Here is a 25,201-nt window from a genome sequence, read left to right as displayed (position 1 = left end):
TCGTACCGAAATAAGAGAGGTCGCAAGGCAGAGTTGTTTCCGGTTTCGATTTTGAGCTGGTGATCAGTGATCAGTGATCAATATAGACGCTATTATCTACTATGTTGAGGAAAATACTGATGTTTACATCCAATCCTTTGCGGTTAAATTATTAAAGGCATTTCAAAATTTCCAACACATCTTTATTTTTTTCATCAGATTATGGTGAGAAACTGATGCATATTGTTGACGCTCTGGGACTGGGATATATTTCTTCTCTGCCTTTGCCTTTGACTGACTTTGTCTTCTTTGTTAGGCACTTTGATAAAATTTTCAATCTCAAAATATCTTGATTTGACTCAGTCAGGGGGATGGGACTTGAAAAAAACATAAAATTTGATACTTTATTTGTTTCTCTACGACCTACGGTTCCAGAGTTATTTATATTTTTCTATTGAATTTTTTTGTCAATTTTACATTTTACAGAGAGAATCTGTGATCTCACTGCTGCCTCAAAACCAGCATCTCGCGGCGATCGGGAAATTTTGAGTTTTACAGTCAACATGGCCCACTTATTGTTTTCAGTAATTTTGTTTCAATTAGAAAATAAATGGCAAGTGTTAGGTATCATTTTAATGGTCAGAAAATAAGCTTTATTTTCATATAAATCATTTTCATGGATGAAAAGTATGGAAAAAAATTAAGGGTAAATGAACATGGAAAAAAATTAAATATGAGGTTTTTGTCCTAAAAAGTGGGGTTGATGGCGGAAAAAATAAAATAATGAGCGAGTGTCTCAATGTTGGTGAAATTTGGCAGAGATATTCTTCAATTAATTGTCTATCGATGTATGAAGTATAATTAAAATGTATCCATAATTTAAAAAGTTCTTATAATTCAAATATTTATGAATTTTTATTACATAAGATTTCTGAGAAATACAATCAAGAATTAAGAATGAAATACACCGTTAGAAAGCTTGTTTTGTGCCCTTTATAATGATACCAAAGTTAGTCACATAGGTTCACAAATAACGCCATGGTGACCAAAACAGTAAAGGGTCAAAAATAAAGTTCCAAAAAACGAATTTCACCTTACAGTGAACCTATCGGCGGCCACTGGACTGGAGTTATCAAAGTGCCTATCTTTGTTGACCACCGCCGGCCGCTGGTTTGGAGTTGGAAGTTTGAGGCAGCAGAAAGATCGCAATCACAGATTCTCTCTAACTTTTTGACTAAAATTTCCAACAGAAAAATATCAAAAACCAGAGAACCGTCCGGGTGGTTGGATGGGAGCATCACCCTTGAATCATATACCTATGATGTTCTCATGGGTGTACGATCCGATAGTGATGTCGTTTCTTCTTCTTTTTACTAGCCTATCCTGCTTCTTTGGTTTGTGATTGTATTTTTGACAGGGGATATTTTTTTTCTGTAAATCTTCTGCCTGTTTGTTCTTGTTATTTATAATTTAGCTTATGATATCTTTAGGTTATGATTTTGATTTACATTTGTACTATTTTTGTTAGATTGCTTGTTTTTTTGTTTCAGCGGTCTCTCATATAACCTCAATTGTGTTGGAAGAGACCTAAAGCAACAAAAAAACCAGAGAACCGTCTATGGTAGAGAAACGAATAATGTATCAAATTAAATGTTATTTCAAGTTCTAAGTTCTATCCATCTCCATGACTTCACTTTCACTTTCACATCTTATCTAATTAATTAGAATTATCTAGTCTATAGTTATTATTATAGGTCAAAACCTAGGTGTAGGAGTAGGAGGACTTGGGCTAGACTAGACTGTCTATTATTTATTAGTATTATTAGTAGTCCTCAGTCAAGTCCTAGGCTCCGTAAATAATACCTACTGGTCAGCAGGTGTTTTGATTGAGTCAAAATTTTGTCAAATTTTTATCAATTCAAAGTTCCTACCATTGCCATTGGTCATAGTCATAGCCATAGAGTAAGAGAAATAGAAAAGGAGTAGAAGAGGTTTGAGTTGGAGTGTATGAGTATGAGAGAAGAAAGGAGAATGTGAGTCCAGGAATGGAGATAATGGGCTCGATACTGACTAAAGATACAAAAATAAAATATTTAATTGGAACTCTTTGAATTTGAATTGATCAACAAACTAATTATGTTTATACATCAGGTTTCTTGTAAAAGAAAAATTGGGAGTAAAAGATCATTGAAAATATCTTCATGGAAATAGCGGTGATCTTGGAACATAAACAAGTTTTTTTGGGACGCTATTTTCACTGTATGTATCTGCCAATCATAAGCACTGCAGCACTATTATACCATTGTCATTTCGTTTGAGTCCCATCACTAGCGCTACTACCCACCTAGTCCTTCCCACCAGCAATATCATTATTGTTCACTGAGTCCCTACTACCAGTATTAGTATTATATCACTCATACATACGCATAAACAAGAAGAAAAATAGGTGCCATTCTCGAAGCAGATCTACCTCATGTTATCTGTTCTTGTCGCAGACCTACCCTCTACCAACACGCATTTCTGTTCTCATAGCAGACCTGCTGCATGTAGCAGAATGGCACAGAAAAATACATTCTAGTTTTAGTAACATCATCAGTGACGATTCTGACAGTGACTTTTCGTATTTTTAACCGGCACGGTTCGTGAGCTGAAATTTAATAGAAGGGGCGGGGGAAGATGCTCAAAAGTTCTAAGAAATGCACGTCAACATTTCAATTCTGAGTTATCCAATGATATCTTATATTTGTGAAAATAGCATACCATACTATTATTATTATCACTGTACGACTGTACGGTGAAAACAGCGGCTTCGTTTTAGTAATTCTTCTTTGATTTTGATTTGTTAAAGTTGTTATATAATGTTAAGCTTAGTTGTAAATAGCTGGCTACTAAATTGTATAATTATTCACTCTCAAAGACTTTTTTTTTTACAGGTGAAAAAATTTTCCTCACTTTTTTGACAATATTTGAAGAAAATATAAGTTTTACCCCAAAGCTATTCAATCGAAACAAAATCAAAGTAGCCAGCTATTTGCAGTAACATATCATTTATTTTAGTTCCAAATTTCAAAGCTCTAGCATTAAAATTTTTTTAATAGAGTCAAGTCCGAAAAAATGTTTACAGTGATTACATAACCGTTTTGAGAAAAATGCAATATTTATCAGATTTTGAGCCCACTAACGGTGGTTAGGGGTTTTGAATTGCATTTTTTGACTGTTCCAAACTATTCATTCATCAAAAATATGGGTTGAAATGAAATAAGGAATGAATAAACTGATCAAAAACAGTCACTTCCAAAAATTTATAATTTTCACCCAAACTGCCTCAATTTGAATCCGCGAGCCCCCTTAGTTATATGATTTTATTGTAATAGATAGTTAGGTATAGAGTGAAGGCTTTATTTCATTTTCATTTTTCAGCTCAAGTAAGGGAGATATTCCAAATATATCAACTACTTACATTCATTATAACAAACAGTCGGGTAAAAAATTAAGACCACACTCAAGTTATAACCCTTTTAAAAAATAGACTCTAATTTTAGACATAAAATTTTCATAACCAGACATATTTACCAGTATCAATCAAATGAGAACATGGGTATATATAGTATATATTTACTTTCTGTGTATTTTGTAAGTGTCCTCCGCTTTTGGAATTTATCCCTTCCCGAATCCTTTTGATAAAAAATTGATTGAAAAATTTTAATTGCAGGAAGTCGATGAAGATATTCAACAAGACCCAATTCCAGCGTACCTAACAATTCTGATGGGAGATTCCAGCACCTCTCAATGGCTCTCTTGTATTATGTAGGTGTAGTGTCTGCATTTGTCATATTCATCTGACAACCACATATAATTATAACTCACCTGACACAGTATTGGAATACAATCAGCCATTGTAAACCTATCCCCTTCCTGTTCCTTCCTACTCTCCTACACTACCCACGTTTGTCTTGTATTATACAGCTACATTAGTCAGTTACAGTTTGTAATTAAACATGAAGCCATGAGCATCTATGCGTTTGTATACTTTTTATTATATGTTATAATAGGTTATATTATACAAAGTATTTAAACATTAAAACAGGATTCAAGATTTGTTTTACTTTTACCAACTGAATGTATTTCTAAAGTTGTAATTTTAACAGGTAAATCGACTCCTTAAGCATGTCCATTTGGTTGGATCAGCTAACTGTGCTATTAAATTTAAATCTCGTTATTTTCTATTCTTTAAACCCTTCTTTAGATTTAGGTCCCTTCTTTTTAAATCACGAGATGTATGGGAGTATGAAAATTTGCTGTCCTTTTACTTTTATCAAATAACTTCGCTGAAGGCGAATTTTTTTTTATTTTGATCTTTCCATATAACTTTTCTCTGGACAAGAATTTGGATGTCCCAATTTTTTTCCAAAGATTGTGACCCACTCTTCCCCATTGGAACATTTGGTTTCTTCAGTTAGAATTAGTAAAATTGTAATGCTATCTGTTTTGTTTTTTTTCTTTTTTGTTATTTGTTGAACCTAAAAATGGTTTTAATTGTAGGCAACAAATAAAGAAATAATAAAAGGAAGAAATTTGTGTGTTGCTTCCTTTAAAAAAGAAAAAGGGAAAAAAATAGAATATTGCATATAATAAGGAAAGTTTCAAAATATTTCAAATGTATTTGTTTTATAGTGTAAAAATATGATGATAATAAAGATCTTTATTGATTTCCATGACATGTTTTGTTAGGGTTTTTTTTTCATTGTATTGTTCTTGCTGTATCTTTTGTTTTGTTTTTCAGAGACTTGAAGAATGCTGTGATAGGTAGCAATAGAGAAAAATCTCGAGCTGTTGAGCAAGGTTTAGTCCCTAGGTAAATCTAACACTTTGTTTTTACTGTTGTCGTGGTAGGTGGAAAATTTTCTTTTCTCTCTTTTAAAAGTAAAAGTGGTGTTAATGTTTCATTCTTGTCATTACATAGATGTTCATAGGATTTTAACAATGGTAATAGTAGTATAGAATTTTATTAAAAAATTTTTTTTTTTTACTTTAAAAGAAAATATTTAAATTATTATGATTTGCGTTGTCATGTTTGTCATACGTATTATCCAAAATCAGAGGGAAAAATAAAGTTTAGTAATTATTACTTTTGTTGTTTCTTCAAACCAGTCCCCTTTCTCTTGCTTTTTTTTTTTTTTTTTTCGGTACTTGTGGCTCAAGAGTGTTTCAAGTATGTATATATGTACAGGCGAGGTGACTTGCTCAAAGCCACACAACGCAGCAGCGGGTGATAGAACTCAGTAACGTTTGGGTACGAGGCAAAGACCGTACGGCTGAGCCATGCTATGTGTATATCTATCCTTCACTGGTCTATATTATTATTTACGTTTATCTACTTGCTAATATTTAGGATCACTAATTTGATTCAATCTGTAATTTCAAGTGATGGTGGTGTGGCCATAGAGATGAATGATTGTGAGTGACACATCTTTAATTTTTATTGTTATTTATTTATTTATTTTTTTTTTTTTAGATTGTTAGGCTGGATAGAGGATGGACTCTGTCCTTTGGATCTCAAGACAGAGGCAGCCATTGTGTTGGGGAGTTTGGCCAAAGGAGGACAGGGAACTGTGCAGAAACTGGTGGATGCTAAGACAGTCTCTGTCCTGCTTAAATGTAAGAGATATGATAAATAGGAATATTCGCGCCTACTGCTACCACAAAAACATTTTTTTAAATGAGAGATTTATGAATTTTTTGGCTCCAACTAGAGAACTTGTGCGGTTATATGGTCTTGTGGTATGACACTTGTTTTCAGATCAGAAGGTCCTGGGTTCAAGCCTTGCTCTGCGCATGGTTGAGTCCTTGGAAAAGGCACTTTACTCAATTCTCTCACAGTCCTCAAGTGTAAAATGAGTACCTGGCCATTAACAGCGATTTCTGTGTCTGAAAAAATTTTAATATCACCTAACAGGCGTCATGTCTTGTTCTACATGTTATATGCTGCTGTTGGTCAAGGACCCCTTGTAAAGCACTTTGAGCATGTTTAGTGAATATTGCTCTATATGAAAGCTCTAGAACTAAAGTAGATTAGAGGGAGAGGCGATGTAGTTTGTTGGTACAACACTTGTCTTCAGACTAGAAGGCGCAGTGTTCGAGTCCCACTCCTGAGCAGTGCATTGTTGAGCCCTTGGAAAAGGCTCTTTACTCACATTCTCTCATGGTAATCGACTGTTAAATGATCTGAGTACATGGCCATTTACAGTTTTGTCTCTGTCGGAAAAAAATTGTTATATCGTCTAATACTAATAGGTGTCATGTCTCGTCCTACTTGTTAATTGTTGCTGCTGGCAATGGCCCTATGTAAAGCGCTTTTAGCCTGTTAAGTGGATATTGCTCTATATAAATGCTCAAAGGAGAGAGAGAGAGGGGGGGGGGGGGGGGGGGAGACTTTAGGCTGAAGTCAAGCCAGCCAACTATTTTACTGATTTTGACTGTTCTATTTTATTTTAGAAAAAAAAAAAAAAACCATCATCATTACCATTGACAAAAACAACAACAACAGCGTCCTCATCACTACCACATTATTATTACATCTACATTTAAACCCCACATTTTCCCAAATGTTGTCTGAAAAGTTGACATGTTTGGATTGTCTTACATTTATTATTCTATATATTTCTAGCCCTGAACACATCAAACCAAAAGTACTGTGAGGCTGTTCTAAGATGCTTGAGATCGATTTACATGGAAAACACAGAATGCATCAATATTCTATATGAAGTGAGTGCCACGAATATATTATTTCTAATATTCACCCTGTCAGTCCTTATAACAATGGTTACAAACAATTTTCTTTGCTTATAATTGTCTTTGTGTGTATGTCCTGGAAGAAGGGATATCTTCAGATTTGTGTTAATTTAATAATAATAACAATAAGTTAATTATGTAACACTCAACTTCCACATAAGTGCTCAGCGGCGCTTAATATTTATTTATTTTAGCAAGTCTTGCACTTTTCATTATTCACCAACCCGCTTCAAGTGAACACAAATAATTCCCCAATGTCCAAAAATACAGCGTATCACAAAGTAAGTCGTCTAAGTAATTTACAAATTTTCGCCTATATTATTATGACAATCTATTATAAATATATATGATATGTATTCTGTGTTAACTTGAAAAAGGGCCGAAACGTCGTTTGTTTTGTGTTGTTCATTCATGAGTCAGATTTATTCTCTTTATCTTGATATCCAAGTCGTCGCTGTATTTGAACATATATGCTATTCTGTTTTGTTTTTTTTTCAGGAAAACAGTTTTGGATCTTCCTATATCCCCACCCTGTTGGCAATGACGCAACAGTCCCTTATATGTCAAGAATGTGTAACCAACATTTTTGTGTGTTGTTGCAAGGTGTGTATAGCTTTAATACTTAAATATCCAATTTGGTAAGAACATTTTTTTTTTTTGTAGGCTACCTTTTTCAACACGTTTTTTTTAAAAAATTTATTGGGGTTTTTTTTGGGGGGTTTTTAATAATGTTATTATTGTTCTTGTGATTGATGTTGTTGATACATGTTTTGAAATTGTTCATAATCAATCTGTGGTTTGTATTGTCCTCTATCTGCAAATAAGAAATTTTAAAATCTAGTTATAATAAGGATCACAATATGAAAAAAAATAGTTTATTACCTAGGCTTTTATTATATGTTATCATTTTTTACATGCAAGACTTCACCACAAATTATGTTTATAATGCAATCATTCAACAAACTGCACAGGTCACCAATGACAATGATTCCAGTATTTACTCCAAATTGCATGTATTCTGTCCCCACAGACAAAAGAGCACCAAATGTGTCTTTTAAACAGCCAAGCTCTTCCAATCCTGTCCCCTTTACTACAGTCCAGCCAGTACAAAATACAGATGCCCACTCTTCGGTTCTTTGCCAAAGTGTGCTACAAGAACACTGAAGTCTGCAATGCCATTGCTAAAGGTAGAGTTTACAACAGACCATGATCATGATGAAAACTAATGTTTCAGGTTTTTAACCCCCCCCCCCCCCCCCCCCCCACACACACACACACACACACCTTCCCAAAAAAAAATGTTTTGTCCATTTATTTGTCTGTTTTAAAATTTCACTATTTTAATGGTATATTATAAGTCTGGTCCAAAAAACTCAATACTTATGAGAGAAAAATAACCCATCCCAGTTTCATAAAAATTTAGATTTATGGCCTTTCAAATCAAAGATTTATGCTTAAACTACTACACAATAGGCTTTTACTTTGTTTGGTCAAATTGTTTATATTCTTTTTGGCTAGTTTATGTATTTTTGCAAACTTACCACATTTCTTCTTTTTTTTTTTTTCATTTGATTTTTATGTTTATAATTACGTCTTATTTTCATTTATTTTTTATTATTTATTATTTTTTTAGACCTTTTTGGTCCTTTTATAACGGTTACTTAAACATAATAAAGTTGTGCTTCAGGTTTGTTTTGTTTTTTAAAGCACATGTGAATGTCTTGTGGACTTCACCTGTTGCCACTCAAGTTTACTTTTCTTCCTGGGTGGGGTTCCTGGGGCACGGAGACACTTCTTCTATCCCCCTGTATCTGTTTTCCGAAATTGCTTTCTGTCTTTGTCTTGGAATGAGATTACTTGGTTTTGTCCTGGTCCTGGCTGGGAGGGAAGCAGATATTCTTTTCCTTGTAAATCATCTCTGTTATTTATTGTATTATTTTTTTCTTTTACATATATTATAAACATTTCAGTGTCTTCCTCTTAGTGGGGACCTGTGTTTGTGTCTGGATGAGACATTCATTGATCTCAAACTAAGTACTTTGATAGTGTGCTCTTGGAATCTACATCTGTTTCCTAGTTGAACCAATTCCTCTTTGTCGTACTTTTTCTTTGGTGATTTATTTAAAATTCTAGAACTTTTTACTATCCCGTTTTCTTCCTTTTTACTGGCGCTGATATGACCTTAATGTGTTGCAAGCGCGTAAAACCCTTAAAAGCAAACAAACAAACATTACTTTTCTTCTTTACAATTTAAAGGAGTTTGCACAGGTCGTACATTACTTTAAAAATTAATTTACCTGTTCTTACTCGGGGATATTATGTCCTTCTATCTGAATCTGTAATCACAGAAGCTCAACTGGTGGAGACTTTTGTCCACTTGATGAGTCGAGACAAGCCAACAGAGATGCAAATGGCAGCAGCTGAAATGTTGACAAACTTACATCGATGTGGGGTCATACCTGCCAGTGACTTTATTATCAGCAGGAAGGTAAGTTTTTTTTAATGAAAATATAATTTCCTACTATTCCATGATGTTATTTTTTTTTCCTTTGGATGGTCTGTTTTATAAAAAGGCTGAGTTATTGATGTGGGGATTAGCTGCAGGATAGCACAGGAAAGTGAGCTATACGTTGTTTCTAATGATGTGGTTTTTTTTGCAACTGATTTTATATTTATCACTCTACATTTTCATAATTGATGTGTTTTGTTGTTATTGTCCCTATTATCAAAATTTTGTATTTAAAAAAAAAAACTTTAAAAAACTAGCCAATTTATTAATGTTTGTATATTTGTATATCAAGCATAGCGTAAAGCGCTCTGCTTAATCAATTACTATTGAATTCATGTAGTTTAAGATATCAGTCAATTTTGCCAAGAAATTGTGTAAACAGTAAAATATCTTGAAATATTTATACGCAGGCCCATTGCTGTCGTCATTATTTTTCGTTATGAGTCACAATAGTTTAATAGTAAACCATGAGTCTGTGCCAGAATCTGTGTGCACATCAGATCATGTTTTACTTTCAACAAATTCATTTGAGTATCTTAACCTTTTGATCAAATGTAATTTGCCTTTGATGAATGACAAATTTATAAAGTTTCAAGAAAGGATGATGTTTAACTTGTCTCAAATAAAACATGCACCAATAGGCTGCATTATAACGATGATGATGTGTCACCATAATATGGGTTATGAGAAAATCAAAACAGAGGAGATAATGTTGATAACTTTTGTAAATTCAATCTATTCAATGCTTGTATCCAAACTATCATAACTGATGAATGAATTGTTCAACTGTTGGAAAAATCGAAAAGATAAAGTAGAACTCATTCCAGTTATTTATGACAATAGTATGATGTGTTATTTAAAAGAACATGAGCCAACAGCAACGTTTAACTTTAAGGACAAGACAAGACGCCTGTTATGCGATATTACAATTTTTTCCAACCCATAGCCACACAATATAGATATTCAGCTTCTGACACTGGCTTACTTTATTTCCCACTGTCCGTTACACAATTGTCTTGAGTTCAACACTCTGTTAATGCACTCTTTGAAAATTCCAATTTATACACATTTCTCATTTCTCATGCATTGAAAAGTTAAAAGTCGAACAATATTAATATTAGAGAGCACTTTAAAGCACTTGGAGGATGATACTAATACTAATACAATAGATCAATTTTTAATATAAATTCAAATGCTTTTTTTTGTTTATTTATTTGTTTTTGATATTCTAGTTGTCTTCCCAACATGCTATTGTTGAAATATGTATTTTTTGTATGCCCTTGTATCTTTATTTCATTTTCAGACTTTGGGTACTCTTGTGCGCATGTGTATGCGAGACCGCACTGTTGAAGAAAATGTAAGAGGGGCAGAAGTCTTGGCTTACCTGATAGAAATAGATCCAGATCTACAACTTACAGCTAGTTACACTTTTCATTTGATAGGCGCCTTGGCCACTTGTCTCCATTATCAAGACACTGACAAGCCAGTCCCTTCCAGTGGAAATAAGGTGAACCCCCCCCCCCCCCCCCCCTCCCTTTTTTTTTTTTTTTTTCATATATTAAGTTCTATCCATTCTGGTGCTTTTTTGACCTCAAAGAATGTTGTTCCAGCATCTTTATCACTTGAGTAACAGGCTTGCCGACCAGTATGATTTCTCATAATGTAATACGCTTTGAGGTCCAAAATATGATTATTTTGGAATGTTTACTAATATATGCTAAATACAGAAAGTCAGAGTTTGTATCATAAAGGGGAAAAAATAATAAAACTAAAAGAGTTGAAGGTTATTAAATATTGTCTTCACATAGATGAGGATCTGAACAGCTAGACAGATGATTGACATAGAGGAACTGCAACTGCAAGATTTCCCCACCCTGTACTAGCTTGATAATTCTCCATAAATTCAGTGAATGTTAAATTTGAAATTTTGGATGAGTGCACGTTTGAAAATGTGTCTTTTTAAATTTTTGGAATAAAAATAAAGATCATCCATCCTTGATCTTTATGTCCTGATACTAGAATAGTTAAGCTACCTTATGATTCAATATGTAAACTGTTCATTGTTTATACATTGTCCTGAGGGCCAGTTACAAACTTCCTGGGAGTTTTGAACTGGAAAAGAGGAGGATGTGACATCACGACTTCTCTGTCCTAAATTTAATAAACTATGTTGAGGTTCTATGTGCGGCTGTGTGGTCTTGTGGTTTGATACTCGCTTTCAGATCGGAAGGTTCTGGGTTCGAGTCTCGCTCTGCGCATAGTTGGAGTCCTTGGAAAAGACTCTTGTGGTATGATACTCGCTTTTGGATCGGAAGGTTCTGGGTTCGAGCCTCGCTCTGCGCATAGTTGGAGTCCTTGGAAAAGACTCGTTACTCACATTCTCTCACCATACTCAGGTGTAAAATGAGTACCCGGCCATTAAAAATGTTGTGTCTGTCTGAAAACTATTATTGTAATATCGCCTAATTGGCATCATGTCGCGTTCTAGATGTTGCGTGTTGCTGTTGGTCAGGGACCCCTGTAAAGCACTTTGAGCACGTTTAGTGGATATTGCGCTATATGAAAGCTCAAGTTTTTTTTGTTTTGGGGGGGATTTTTTTACTGCAATAAAATGCTTAGTCCATTGAAATATGACATAAAACATTTCTTTGCAAGAGTTAATATGATTAGATATCTAGGCCTTATGGTAATTTCTTTATTCAGTTATTTTACTTGTTTTGATTTCCAAATTCTTCTCTCAGGATGTAGACTGGGGCAGTGAGATGAGAAGAGCTTCATTTTTGGCCTTTGCCTCCATCAGTGCTAATGATGAGGAAATAAGAGAAAAGGTAATCTATGTATGAATGGTTGATATTGTTTCAACCCCTTGTTTTACATGAATTACTATATTATAAGACAAGGAATGTGAATCGTGTGATTGGATGTTGAAAAGGTTTGAAAAGTTTAAAACTTTGTGGAACCATCTCTGATATTCTATTGGTGTTTTTCAGTTTTCGATTGTTTTGTATAATTCAACCAAATGAAACAGATGAAATCAAAGTCTTCTTACAGTTTTTCAACTTGGCTTTCAATAAAGTATTTTTGTTAAGATTTTTAAGGAAACAATTTTTTTCACACAGCCTCACAACACATAATGAACATTTTTTTCTGTTTCTTTGTGAATATAGTGTTCAATCTATAATATCTTCAGGGGTGCCAGTTTTCCGGTTTATGCCAGAATTCCGGTTTCACGATATCTCGAAGTCAAATACCTCCGGTTTCAGTGTTTTGAGTAAAATAACCTAATAGTACGGTAAAAAGAATCAAATTAATTTCCTCATTGTGTCAATGTGTTTGCTGTGTAATCATTTAATAATGGTATAAAAACGGTGATGAAATAAGAGTAAAGTTTAGGCCACATTTTCAGTAGGAACATTTTCAGGTTTGGCAAAGTGTCGAGATTTTAGTTTCAGGTTTCAGCATTCTTCCTGCTGGCACCCATGAATACCTTTTTTTTAAAAAAACAAAGCTTTTGTCTTCTATTCACTGATCATTTTAGGGCTCCCAGTAGCTCAGTGAAAGAGCACTCATCTCGCCATCAAGTGGCTAGTGTAAATTCTAAGTACAGTTGATATTTTTATGACCTTTCCTCTCACCCCCCCCCCCCCACACACACACACACACACACACACACAGACCACCACCACCACATTATATCTTTCCACTCATTAGTAATTTAGATTTACATCTTATCAGATTGGTGGTAAGAAATTGGATTCAAGTCTGATGTTACGTCCGCCCAGCAACGAGCAGCTTGGTTCTAAACAAAGAAAATCGGTACTTTTTATTCTTCGTGCTGGCTAGAACTTTTTCACATGTCATGTGATCAGAATGTATAAAAGTCAAAACATGATCAGATTTATAATGTTTTTCTCCTCCGGATACACTTTTATGCTTGTCGGAGAAGTATTTCATAAGGGCATCCATCATTTTCCGTTTGTTTAGAAGTAGTTACTAAGTTACTATGCGTCATGACGAGGGATGTGACGTCACGACTGTTGAAGCCTATTGCTTCTGGTCATGTAACAGGATAAAACTCATGCTGCACGAGTCTGATGGCTCTGAAGGACTACTTTTTCTGTTCACATATCGGCATCATTTCATCATTCCTTTTATTTATGTCTTCAAGGTGATCAAACAAGAAGGCATGATAGAACACATCCAGACATCCTTGAGCAGTAAGAACGATGGGGAAGTCGCAGCAAGTCTGAGGTGTCTACAGTCTTTGACACGCTCGGTTCAGCAAATAAGAACGGTGTTGCATGATAATGCAGTGTGGAAACCTTTGTTAGAGGTAAATGACACTGAAGTCAATCATAATCATCATCATCATTGTCTTTGTCTTTGTTATCATCACTTTATCTCCACCTTCACCATCATTACTGTCATATTTTTTTTTCCCCATGTAAACATTTAATGCACTTTTTAAAATTGCATATCGTTAATTATAACAGCAACACCCATTGTAAATTTCTATAAATGGCTAGATAAAGTCATCTTATCATCACCATCACCATCATAATTGTCATCATCATCATCATCATCATCATCATCATAATCCTAACTCCTTATAGTTGAATTGTACAATACACTAAACTATATAGGTAGTTATTGAAGACTACTGGGAAGCTTTTGTATTTACTTATTCTGTAATCCTCTCTCTGCTGCGTTCCTTATCCTTTGATGAGGCTCCTAGTTAAGCCATGGTCGGGGGTTAATTCTGTGAGAAATAGTTGGATATGATTGTGTTTTTCTATTATTCTAAGTTGTTAATATTAATTATATTTTTCTCATTTCTTGTTTTGTAGAAAGTGAGATCTGGCAACAAAGAGATCAAGGTGCTTGCTATGTCATGCCTATGTAATCTTGTTTTGGAGTTTTCTCCCAGTAAAGAGGTTAGTAGATGATAATGTTGGAAAGGATCTGTCTCTATTTTATGTCAATGTTTTGAGTTACAACAATGAAGATTATTAGTCTTTTCGTTCCTCCGTTTATCCCCAGGCTCTTGTGGAGAACCATGCTGTGGATGTTTTGTGTGGCCTGTGTCAGAGTGAAGATAACATTGTGAGATTGAATGCTACCTGGGGTATTATGGTGAGTAAATTTATGTTTTTTATCAAATTGTCAGTATCAATGGCCTTTATTTCAGAGTTCCTCACTAACTTAAAATGATAATATAATTACAATTTGAGCTGCCTCATTAAGATAGCAGTCTTTTGCTTGAGACTTACTATCTTTTAAAGCCTCTTAGTGATTTTATGAAACTCTACAACAGTCTTGAGAAACTATTTAGTTTTCAGCAAATTTGTCTTTCTATTTTATAAATTAACCAAAGTGAAATAGGCAAATAAAATGTTTTTTTTTTGTTTTTTTTTTTGTTTCTTTGTTTGAAAATTGCAAGAAAAAAAAACTTAAGTATAACTAACAATTTTTGATATATTCTTTCCATCCAAGTCTTTTTCATACTATGCTTCGGAAGAGTTACGCACAAATATCATCAACAAGCTTGGCACAGACACTCTAGTCAGACGTATTCAAGATCCTGTGTTGCTAATCAGGGAGAAAGCCCTTTGTATTGTAAGAAATCTACTGGCTGGGAAAATGGTATGTACTTTTTTTTAAAACGCTGGTCAAAGTTTTGGTGGCATTTGCTTCTTATGATTCAACGGAAGAATTAGCAAGTAAGGTATCCAGAAATAAGGGATATTGCTTTACTGGTCCCTGACTGTTGGTTATTTGTCCTTGATGTGTAGCGAATTGAATAAAGAGGAAAATGATGGGTTGCCTATGAATCTATAGATAGCATGCGCTTGGCCAAGGAGTTTACAACATTGCCATCCGGAAGTATAACGGACCAACACACAAACTCTGTGTAACCATGAACTTTTATAGTCTGATTAATACAGTTTAGTGAGAACAACTCACAAACGCGGATGGCAAAAACAATAACAAAGGCCTGAGTGACGTCATCTGCATACTATCTATAAGATGCATGTGAATCATTTCCTTTGCCACCAAGTGATTTATTCACAGTCAAGCAAGTATCAAGCTGGATTTGACTCTCACTCCAGCAATGATCATTTAAAAAACTGTCAGCATGCATCGAAATAGCCTGTTAACATGACGGGTTTGTGATGAATAGGCTTTTGTTGGTATAAATGATGCAAAACGAAATATTTCATATTCAACTCATTATTGCAACCAATAACCATCAAAGGCAAATGATTTCAAATGGAAAGCCGGGATCATGATCAGAAATAGTCTCTTCAACAAACTATCATTTTTAGCATAAAATTTATATTATGAGCCAGTGCTTCAATCTGGTATCAAATCTGAATAAAGACTGAATTGAAAATTTGATTATGCTTTTATTGAGAATATTAAATATGACTTTGCAAAGGCTAATAAGGAAAAAAAAGTTGTTAAAAAAAGAAACGAAAGTAAATTTAATATTTCGATCATTATGGTTTTAAATTAATTTTTTGCTCACCTTAACTTGATATCAGTCTGAGGAGTGGAAAGTAAGGGGTTCATAATTGCCACTCATGGGGATAATGGGAACCAAGAAAATTGAGTAATTGAGCTTTTATATAGCGCAATATCCACTAAACGTGCTCAAAGCGCTTTACAAGGGGGCTCTGACCAATGACATTTAACATGTAGGATGGGACATGGTGCCTGTTAGGGGATAATACAATTTTTTTTCGGACAGAGACAACGCTGTTAACGGCCAGGTACTCATTTTACACCTGAGTACGGTGAGAATGTGAGTAAAAAGCCTTCTCCAAGGACTTAACTATGCGCAGAGCGAGGCTCGAACCCAGGACCTTCCGATCCGAAAGCGGGTGTCATACCACTAGACCACATAGCCGCACAAGTATGTTGTCCAGTTTCGTTTTGGTGTCAAGTCTATTATTTTAAACATCAAGTTGGATGAACAACTGCTTGCCGTTAACCAAAGTCACAATTTTTTTCTCCTTTTTATTTTTTTCACACTTTTTCAACAGAGCATTGATAACACGGTCAAACTGCTTGGTAATGAGGTCATCGAGGCTGTTTTTAAGATTTTGTCAGAGGACAACATGCCTTCTAACGTGGTCACTCAGGTAGGTTTCACAATAATTTTTATTATTAGTTGAGCTGGCCTTTTAACTGGAGATTAGAGATAATGAGTTTGTTTATTGTTATCATATGCCTTTGAGATTGTGTTTCTTGGTTAAATAATTGAAGAAAAGAAAAAATAGTCCTCTGGTTTTGTTGCATTAGCATACCTGCCAACCCTTCCTCTTTTGGCAGAATCATTACTATTTTCACCCGTCCTTTTCGCCATTCCACCATTGTCTCTAAGATTCCGATTACCAAATAAATTTGATGATAAAAAGAAGAGGGGGGGGGGGGTTTGTGTGAAAAAGGTGAAATAAACGTATTTTTAATAATTGCCAAAAGAGAAATAAGTAGTAAGCAGGAAAATTAATTGCACTCCTCCTTCCCCCCCCCCCCCCCCCCCCCCCCCCCCCATTCCATTACCTTACATATGTGATAGTTTTTGCCAGTTGTGCCAGGATACTGTCTTATGTTTTTGGTGACAAAAATTGTGGCAATTTCGATAGGGAATTTTATCCCTACTTAGTGACAAATTCCTATTTTTTTTTTGTCTCAAATTCGTATTTTCTGATGTTTTGATTCCACTTTTGGAATGTGAAGGGTTGGCGGCTTTGCATTAGACAGAAGCAATTGTTTAATACCTTTTGAGTCGGATGCTGGTCGATTGCACAGTACTTTCCACTAGATCTAAGAATGAATGAATATGGTTGCTCTGTCTCTATGGATGCTTGCCATGAATTCTTCGAGTGTGTCAGTCTGTTTCTAGTATCCAGTTAGTAATTTGTTTCCATAAATCTCTGTCCAGTGCAAATGTTCTTAGCTTTTGAATGTCATCATGTGTGTGTTAAGGTGCTGAGGTAATTGGATGTTTCCTTGTGTTGTTGAAATCAGTACTAGATTTAAGAGGCCTGGCTATTTACACATTGCTCGGTGTGGACAGAGGAACACGAGTGCAAAAGGCCTTTCCTAAGGGCATTTTGTCAAGTTGTCATAAGCTCAAAGCCTCTAACCTTATCTAACTCATGTTGTGAGTCCAAGACCTTATTGCTACATAGCAGTGATACTCATGTTATATAATGTGTAAGACAAATTATGGTAAATTACTGGAAGGATTCACTTCACGATAAATACGATGATATGCATTACGAAGCATCACAATATCAAATGTCAAAGGCAAATTGAATCAACATCATCATCATCATCATCACCACACACTGTCACCCAATGGTCTATATATGTTTTGTTCTATTATTTACTATCCAATTATCACAGGCTCTTTGTGCTCTCAGCAACATGGCGGATGGCCCATCTTGCAAGGCTTACATGATTGCTAAGACGGACGAAATCAACTCAGTCGTGAAATATTTGGTATTCATTTTTGATATTTAAAACTTTATATAGGTTGTTATGTTTCTATCATCAGTATAAAATAGGCTTGATGTTTATATCGATTCTTCTGTTTTGTTGGGTTTTTTTGTTTTGTTTTTTTTTCATTTATTCTTTTTTTTTGGGGGGGGGGGTCTTTTTTGTTCTGTTTTATTTTGTTTTTTTCTCTTGTTTTTGAATGTTATAGGCTGGTAAAATCCATCCAAGCCCAGTTGTTGAAAATATATTCTCCTTTACTGTCACTTTCATTGTAAGCTGAGGATGTGATTTTTTAAATTTCATGTCATTCTTCTTTTGGACAGTCTTATACAATTCATTTGCTCATAAGGATCCTTCATTCAGTTCCTTTTTTTTTTTCTTCTTTTTTTTTTTTTTAAATTTCCGAGCGAGCGTGCAACAATCTGACTTAGTTTGCTCTTTAAACCATACCAACAACAGAGAGGTTTGCACTCTTAAAGTTAGAACTTAAAGATGTGTTATCTACAATAAAACATAAGTTGGAAGAGATGAGTGCTCTCATTATTTTTTAATCAAGGGAATTTACACGAGGCACACGAATTCAAAAGTCTATTATGATAACCTGTGCATGTTGATATGTTTCCTCTCCTGATAAAACAATTGGATTTTTTCATTGTGGTTTGTTTTGTTTGTTTTTTTTTTTTCTTCTTTTCAATGCCTGCTAAACATTTATTTTTAAACAATGGCTGGTACAAATTAATATAAAATACTGGAGTGCTGATATAATCATTGTGTTGTCTTGGCGTTTAATCATCTTTTGACTTTGTTGCCTTACTACCAATTCTCACTTATTAGGTAGATAATAAGAGAAATAATGACTTGAAAGAAATCTCATTGTGGAAGGTTTAAATGTGAAAATGTTAATATTCAAATAATTGCTCAAAGAATAAGCTATCTAAAAGCAGTAGTCTTGTATTTTTATTTCTCAAATTTAGTGAAATGGATTTAATTTTTTTTCTTTTTATTTGTATGTGTGTGTTTGTGTGTATGTATCTGTAATTTATTCTTAATTGAGATTTTGAAGTTTAGAATTCATTTTAATCTGCCTTTCTTTTCATAAAATTTATGGCATGTATGAACTGTGGTTTTGTTGTTTCTTCTCAGCAATATACAGAATATCCGGACAAAAATCTTCTGTTGCCAGCTATTCAGTTCGTCAGTAATTTAGTGGACACTAGTGATGATGGTAAGGGATAAATGATGGTTTATTTTCTTAAACATAATCATACCTTGTCACCAATTTTTTTTTCCTTTGGTTTCCGAAGTGTGAAAGCTGAAGACCATTATTTGCTATCGTCTTGAAAGTTGAAGAGAATGGCTTGTTATCCACTAAATATGATGGTAAATAACAATGTGAAATTGAATGTAAGCTTCAATTTACAAAACAGATTAAATGAATGTTGTTTATTCGTCTTAACAATGCCACTACAACATTATCTCATTCGTCTGTAGTGTTTCATTCATCCTGTTTTGTTGATAAAGGGGAAATCTGAAATGTCCATTTGATCTGTTTTGTATATTAAATTGAAGCTTACTTTCAATTTCACATTGTTATTTATTTCATCGAGCTTCGAGCAGCAACATTTACATTAAATACGATAGTAGTAAGTTTGCACAGTTATTTCTGCCAGATTTATATTAGACTCATTATTTCAATCAGAATCAAAGATGAGTGGACAAGAAGATCAGTTTTAAAAAAAAGTATTTCATTGTGAGGTAGATCAAAGCAGGTTTATTTTGTCTTCTATTTGAAGGATTGCTCTCTCAAAAGAGGATAAGAAATTAGTGAGTGGTCCTCCGAGCTATACAGTCATTGGAAATGGGTCATGGAGTTTATCCAATTTTGTAGTGTTAAGGGGAGTGTATTAACTAGCCATTTTCAGAATTTTACTCAACACAAAAACAGACATTTGTAACTCAAACAGAAAAGCAACAAGCACATTCTATACATAATATTGTTCGACAATATGGGCTCTTTTACAGAATGTCATGTTTTTGTAGCTAAAGTAAAAAAGAAATTAAATCTGGATGAGAACAGTGAAGGTTGCATCGTAACAAATGTGACTATTTTCCAATCAGTGGTATGGAGAGGGTTAATTACTTGATTGCTAGCTGCCCTTTGGATATGATACTAATCTATTGCAAAGTACTTTTGATGGCTTGGTCATCTGACAGACCAAACTACCAGCTGTGTGGACAGAGGGGTCATGATATGATACTTGACTGCAACTGGAGCTAATACTGGTCTCTTTGCTTATGTGCCAAGTGCCCTATCAAATGAGCTATCAGAATCCCCTTGTGAAAGTTCAAAATATATATATATATAAATTTTATTTTATTTTTAAATAGATTTTGGAAATAGGGGTTTAAAATTGTCTCATTTGTTGGACTTTTTATATACTTCAAAGAATTGATAAGACACACTTATGAAAATAAAACCATTTAGTATTTAGGACAATTGGTGTTTTTTTGGGGTTTTTTTTTTTTTTTTTGCATATATATGTATGGAGATATATATTTTTATATGTCTTATTATTTATTGTAAATGTGTCATGAGGCTTAGGCAAAAGGTGTTGTGTAAATTTACCCACCATTACCATTGCCATAAGAAATCAATTATCAACCATCTTATTTTATCTTTGTCAGCAAGGGATAGGTTGTTATTATTTTGAATTCACAATTTTCAGTTGTTAGTTTATTGCCTTTCTCAATCACTTTCATTGCAAACAAATGTATGTAATATGTTACACATCTCCTCAAAACAGTATTATTTATGACAGCTTAGATCCTGAAAATTCAATTTGTAGTCAAAACTATGAGGTGGGTTAGGTTTATTTGTTTAACTGAAGAAAAAAAAACATATTTCTGATCTTTATAAGTTTAAATGCAATTTTCAACATCTGATTAACCTTGACATGATACCAAAAAATGTTAATGGCCAGGTACTCATTTTATACCCGAGTATTGTGAGAGAATGTGAGTAAAGAGCCCTTTTCCAAGGACTCAACTATGCGCTGAACAAGGCACGAACCCAGGACCTTTCAGTTGAAAGGAGAGTGTGATACCACTAGACTACATGGCCACACCGAATTAAGATGATGGGTCACAAAATACGTAACCCAATGACTCCATCTGATCTTGTTGAAGGGTTTACCAGAAGTTGTCAATTTAACTCGCTCAACCCTAACACCAACTATATTCGTTGTTTACCTGGGATTACTTTTACCCCATGCCTGTTTATTACATTTTTATGAGACAAATTATAGGCGTAGTATCAAAGCTATTATTTTTTAAAGTTTTTGCATGTTAATGATAGTTGAATAAAACTTTATGCACATGCTCATTTTTAATACTTTTTTTCCAATTTTGAACTTTTAGCCAAATTCTCTAGAGTGAGTTAAATAAAAATCTGAATTCTGAAATTTCAGTTAACCAGTTTTGAGGAGAATAAAATTCAGTTGATATTCAGTGTGAAATGATAAAACGATTGAGTTGAAGGGGGAAAAGGATGGAGGGGAGGGGGAGAGTGTGGCAGATTTATGTCATGTTCATATGATATTATTTTGTTTGGGTTTTGACTTTAAGTTTTACTTTTTTTTAGTCACTTAAATCATTTTCAATGCCTTTCCGTAGACACAAGTTCTACACAAGATGTGCGGCTATGTGGTCTAGTGGTATGACACTCGCTTTCGGATCTGAAGGTCCTGGGTTCGAGCCTCACTCGGCGCATAGTTGAGTCCTTGGGAAAAGGCTATTTACTCACATTCTCTCACCGTGCTCAGGTGTAAAATTAGTACCTGATCGTTAACAGTGTTGTCTCTGTCGGAAAAAATTGTAATATCGCCTTACAGGCGTCATGGCCTGTCCTAAATGTTAAGTGTTGCTGTTGGCCAGGGACCCCTTGTAAAGCGCTTTGAGCATGTTTAGTGGATATTGCTCTATACTATATAAAAGCTTTATTTATAAGACCAAGACAATGTCGTCTTTATTTTTAATGATATAATAATATTATAACGCGTGTTATTTTGAGAAAGGCACAAGACTAAGAACGAAAATGACATTGATTGAAATTAAGTGCAGTGACAGTACAAGAGTATAACGCCTTATCAGACTTCGGTCTATTCCCTGGTGCAGGCTCTTACCAAAGAATGTTGCAGTTGAAGACCCTCGGAGTTCAAACCCTGTTGGAGAGTCTAGTCGGTATCGGCTTGGATGAAGTAGAACCCAGGTTGGTTAATAAATGTCTGTTTGTTGTAGTGCGTCCTTTTTTATAAGTATTTTTGAAATAATAATGTGATTGATAATAATGATACTATTAATAATAATGATGATAATAATGTTAATAATAATAATAACAACACAAAAGTGAGAAGAGGAAGAAGAAAAGAAATAATTGCTGTTGTTATTATTTTTATTGTTGTTATTATTATTATTATTATTATTATTATTGACTTAAGGCCTTTTGCTTCCTTGGCTGCCTCTCTAATCATCTGTGTCAATTCCTCCCAGAGTTCACTGTCTTTTGCTGTGCATGCTAATTTCATAAGATCTTCCTTTGATTTTGATTCTTCGTTATTTTGGGAGGTGTTACGGGTCTCTATGACGTGGATGATCTGCCTTTAATTTAATTTCTTGTGTCCGTATGGGCTGGAAAAAGTATTCATGCTTTATTAGCTGGCATATTTTCATCTCTTCTGCCCAAAAAGCATCTATTATTATTATTATTATTATTATTATTATTATTATTATTATATATTTTATTATTATTATTTTATTTATTATTATTATTATTATTATTATTATAATTACCATCATTATCATATGTGTTTCTGTCCGCAGAGCTCAACAAGCCCTCAAGTATTTTGCATGATGGTTTCAAATTATTGCAAAACAAATATTTATAATGCTGGAAATTGAAAAGAATCTCTTTGCACTTCATTGGTTTCGAAGGATCAGCTTTACTCGATTTTAGATCATATCTAGTGATCTACTAATTAATCTGCAGTTGTAATGAGAAAATTAAATAGATACGTTGATATGCCTTGGAAGGAATAAAAGAATCAGTCTTGAAACCGTAGAGAGAAAAAAAAAAAAAAGAACTTTGGATTTATTCAATATTAAGACCGACAAAGGAATTTTTTTGAAAAATAGTTTTGATACATTCAGCTGGGCTAATTCTTATAGGCCAATTATCATTCGCAGCAGCAGCAGCATCTGATGTGATGATTATATTATATTCCAACTTTTTAAATGGGAATCCCAGTTTGTTTCAACACATGGCAGTACAGCTTCAGACGGATGCTCTTCAATTTTATGGTGCTTTAAAGGAAGTAGGAGTCACCCCCCCCCCCCCCCCCCTCACCAACAATGGAATTAAATCTGATTGTAAAATACGTACCCCACTATACTGACAATTCGCTGCTGTTCAGTTACAAGCAAATATATTGAGATCTCAGTAGTTAGTTTTAGTTTGTTTTTTTAAAGATTAGTTACCATTACCATGCTGAATGGTATGTGAAGCAGTGGGAAAGATTTTGCTTTTCCACGTGTCTTTATGTTATTATTTTTCTATTTAAATTAATAGTTAAGTGATGTTGAATAATAGCAAGTGATTTGAAGCATACTTTATGATTGTTCACTTGGTGAAAATTAGGTTATAAATGGTGTGAATTGGGTATTGGATGGTGTAGATTGAGCATTGGGTTGTATTGTCATAAATTGGACGAGATGGTATAAATTGGACCGTAAAATATCTTCATATCAATTTTTTTTTTTTAATTCATTGTATCAGACAGAATGTGATACGATATTGTAAGTATATGGACCTATTGTGATTGTGAGTTGATTATCAATATGTGTCCAGTTTTTGAAAGGCAAGATGGTGTAAAGTCCTTAAAATTTGATTCTTGTTTGCTTTTAATGGTGTTTCAGTATCATTATCATGAACATAAATCATCACTACTAACAGTACCTTGCCACCACCATCATCATCATCATCATCATCATCATCACATCCATCCTCATCATTGTATTTGTCATCAGCATAAATAAAGATTATCATCATCATAATAATTATCACTGTCCTCGTCAGTCAAGCAGTGGAGGTGTAAGACTTCGCTCTTGTCAGTGAAGGATTTTTGCAACTTTTACATAGAAATGAAAATTATATTCCGTGGCATCTGCAGTGAGAGTAATTGATGTGAAGTGCATTGGGTCTGTTTAAAATAACATTTGAAATTTGTTAATCAGATGTACTTACTTTTATTCACAGTGTTGAACAGGCGATCTTTTAGTTCTTTACCTGCACCGCGGTCAAAGAGGTCATTTACTTCATCAAATTCCTGACCAGTGCAATGGGTTATGTCCCGTGATACTTAACAGATTTGTTACTGATATCTGGTTAATTTACAGTCGCTCTTGCACAACCACGGTCAATTTTACAAATATAAACAAATTGGCAACAGATTGAGTTTGAGAAAACTTTGATCTTTCTTTTGGTACCAAACACTCTATCATTAAGACTTTATCTTTTTAATGTGATTAATCTCTTTACATAAACATTTTATGAAATGATTCTGAACTGATGACAAGCATTTCTTAACGAGTGTATGGCTGGTTGATAGTTTTGATTGGTCTTAACGAGTGTATGGCTGGTTGATAGTTTTGATTGGTCTTAACGAGTGTATGGCTGGTTGATAGTTTTGATTGGTCTTCTTAACGAGTGTATGGCTGGTTGATAGTTTTGAATGGTCTCAGCACAGATAGAAAGTGAGAGGTTTCATCAAACACGGTATAGTATTTGAAATTAAATTTTTCTCTCACTTTTTTGTCAAGAAAAGTTAATGTAAATTAATGTGAAAAAAGAAAAAGAAATGATAAAAATAAAGATGAGAGAGATAGAGAGAGGTTACACTCTGTATGTGTGAGTGTATATAATATATATATAGTGTGTGTGTCTCTGTATCCGTAAGAGTCCTATGTATTTCGTTTCAGTTGATTATTCATGACCCCTTATTGTTTTGATTTTGAGATGTGAAAGTAGACTTGATTATTTTGATTTATCCAATTCCATTTGTGTGTGTGTGTATGTTGAATTATTAGTTCTGTCATGTTTACAGGTATTATAAAGTGAATGAGTTTATAAAATATATTTTTATTTGCTCTTGAAATAATTGCCATCCATTTTAGATTAACAAAAGTTAAGAAAACTCAAGAAAATGTTGATCTTGGTTCTGGGTGGTAAAAGTCATCCTAATTTTTATATTTTTTTTCTGTTTTTACTAACAATAACAATGCTCATCAATCGCATATTTTTGTAAGGTGGTTTGAGAGAGAATGAAGTAATTAAACTTTGTGTAAGTTATTTTACTTTAA

At 34.0% G+C, this 25,201-nt stretch overlaps 1 protein-coding gene across 5 annotated transcripts; it reads left to right on the top strand.

Moving 5' to 3' along the window:
* The first annotated feature begins 16 nt into the window (after positions 1–16).
* LOC144959112 (armadillo repeat-containing protein 8-like) lies at positions 17–25,201 on the top strand. 5 transcript variants are annotated; one of them, XR_013642564.1, is made up of 20 exons: positions 19–204; positions 3,692–3,786; positions 4,763–4,834; positions 5,495–5,637; positions 6,647–6,744; positions 7,270–7,374; positions 7,802–7,958; positions 9,120–9,259; positions 10,584–10,787; positions 12,022–12,108; positions 13,449–13,613; positions 14,128–14,214; positions 14,321–14,413; positions 14,774–14,923; positions 16,327–16,425; positions 17,696–17,791; positions 18,932–19,013; positions 21,938–22,055; positions 22,667–24,471; positions 24,509–25,201. XR_013642564.1 is itself a non-coding variant. In XM_078891536.1 (19 exons), the coding sequence occupies exons 1-19, from the start codon at positions 202–204 to the stop codon at positions 22,695–22,697; spliced, it is 2,001 nt and encodes a 666-aa protein (XP_078747662.1). In that variant the 5' UTR covers positions 17–201; the 3' UTR covers positions 22,698–25,201. The 5 variants fall into 5 exon arrangements, 3 of the variants coding, with proteins under 3 accessions (XP_078747662.1, XP_078747661.1, XP_078747660.1); XR_013642563.1 differs by having other exon boundaries at positions 42–204; positions 14,294–14,413; XM_078891536.1 differs by having other exon boundaries at positions 17–204; positions 21,962–22,055; positions 22,667–25,201.

The sequence above is a fragment of the Berghia stephanieae genome, chromosome 13, assembly GCF_034508935.2.
Source record: "Berghia stephanieae isolate SIO BIC M18660-M18661 chromosome 13, UCSD_Bste_1.3, whole genome shotgun sequence".
NCBI classification, from domain to species: Eukaryota; Metazoa; Mollusca; class Gastropoda; order Nudibranchia; family Aeolidiidae; genus Berghia; species Berghia stephanieae.
This window is presented reverse-complemented; position numbering and strand designations above follow the sequence as displayed.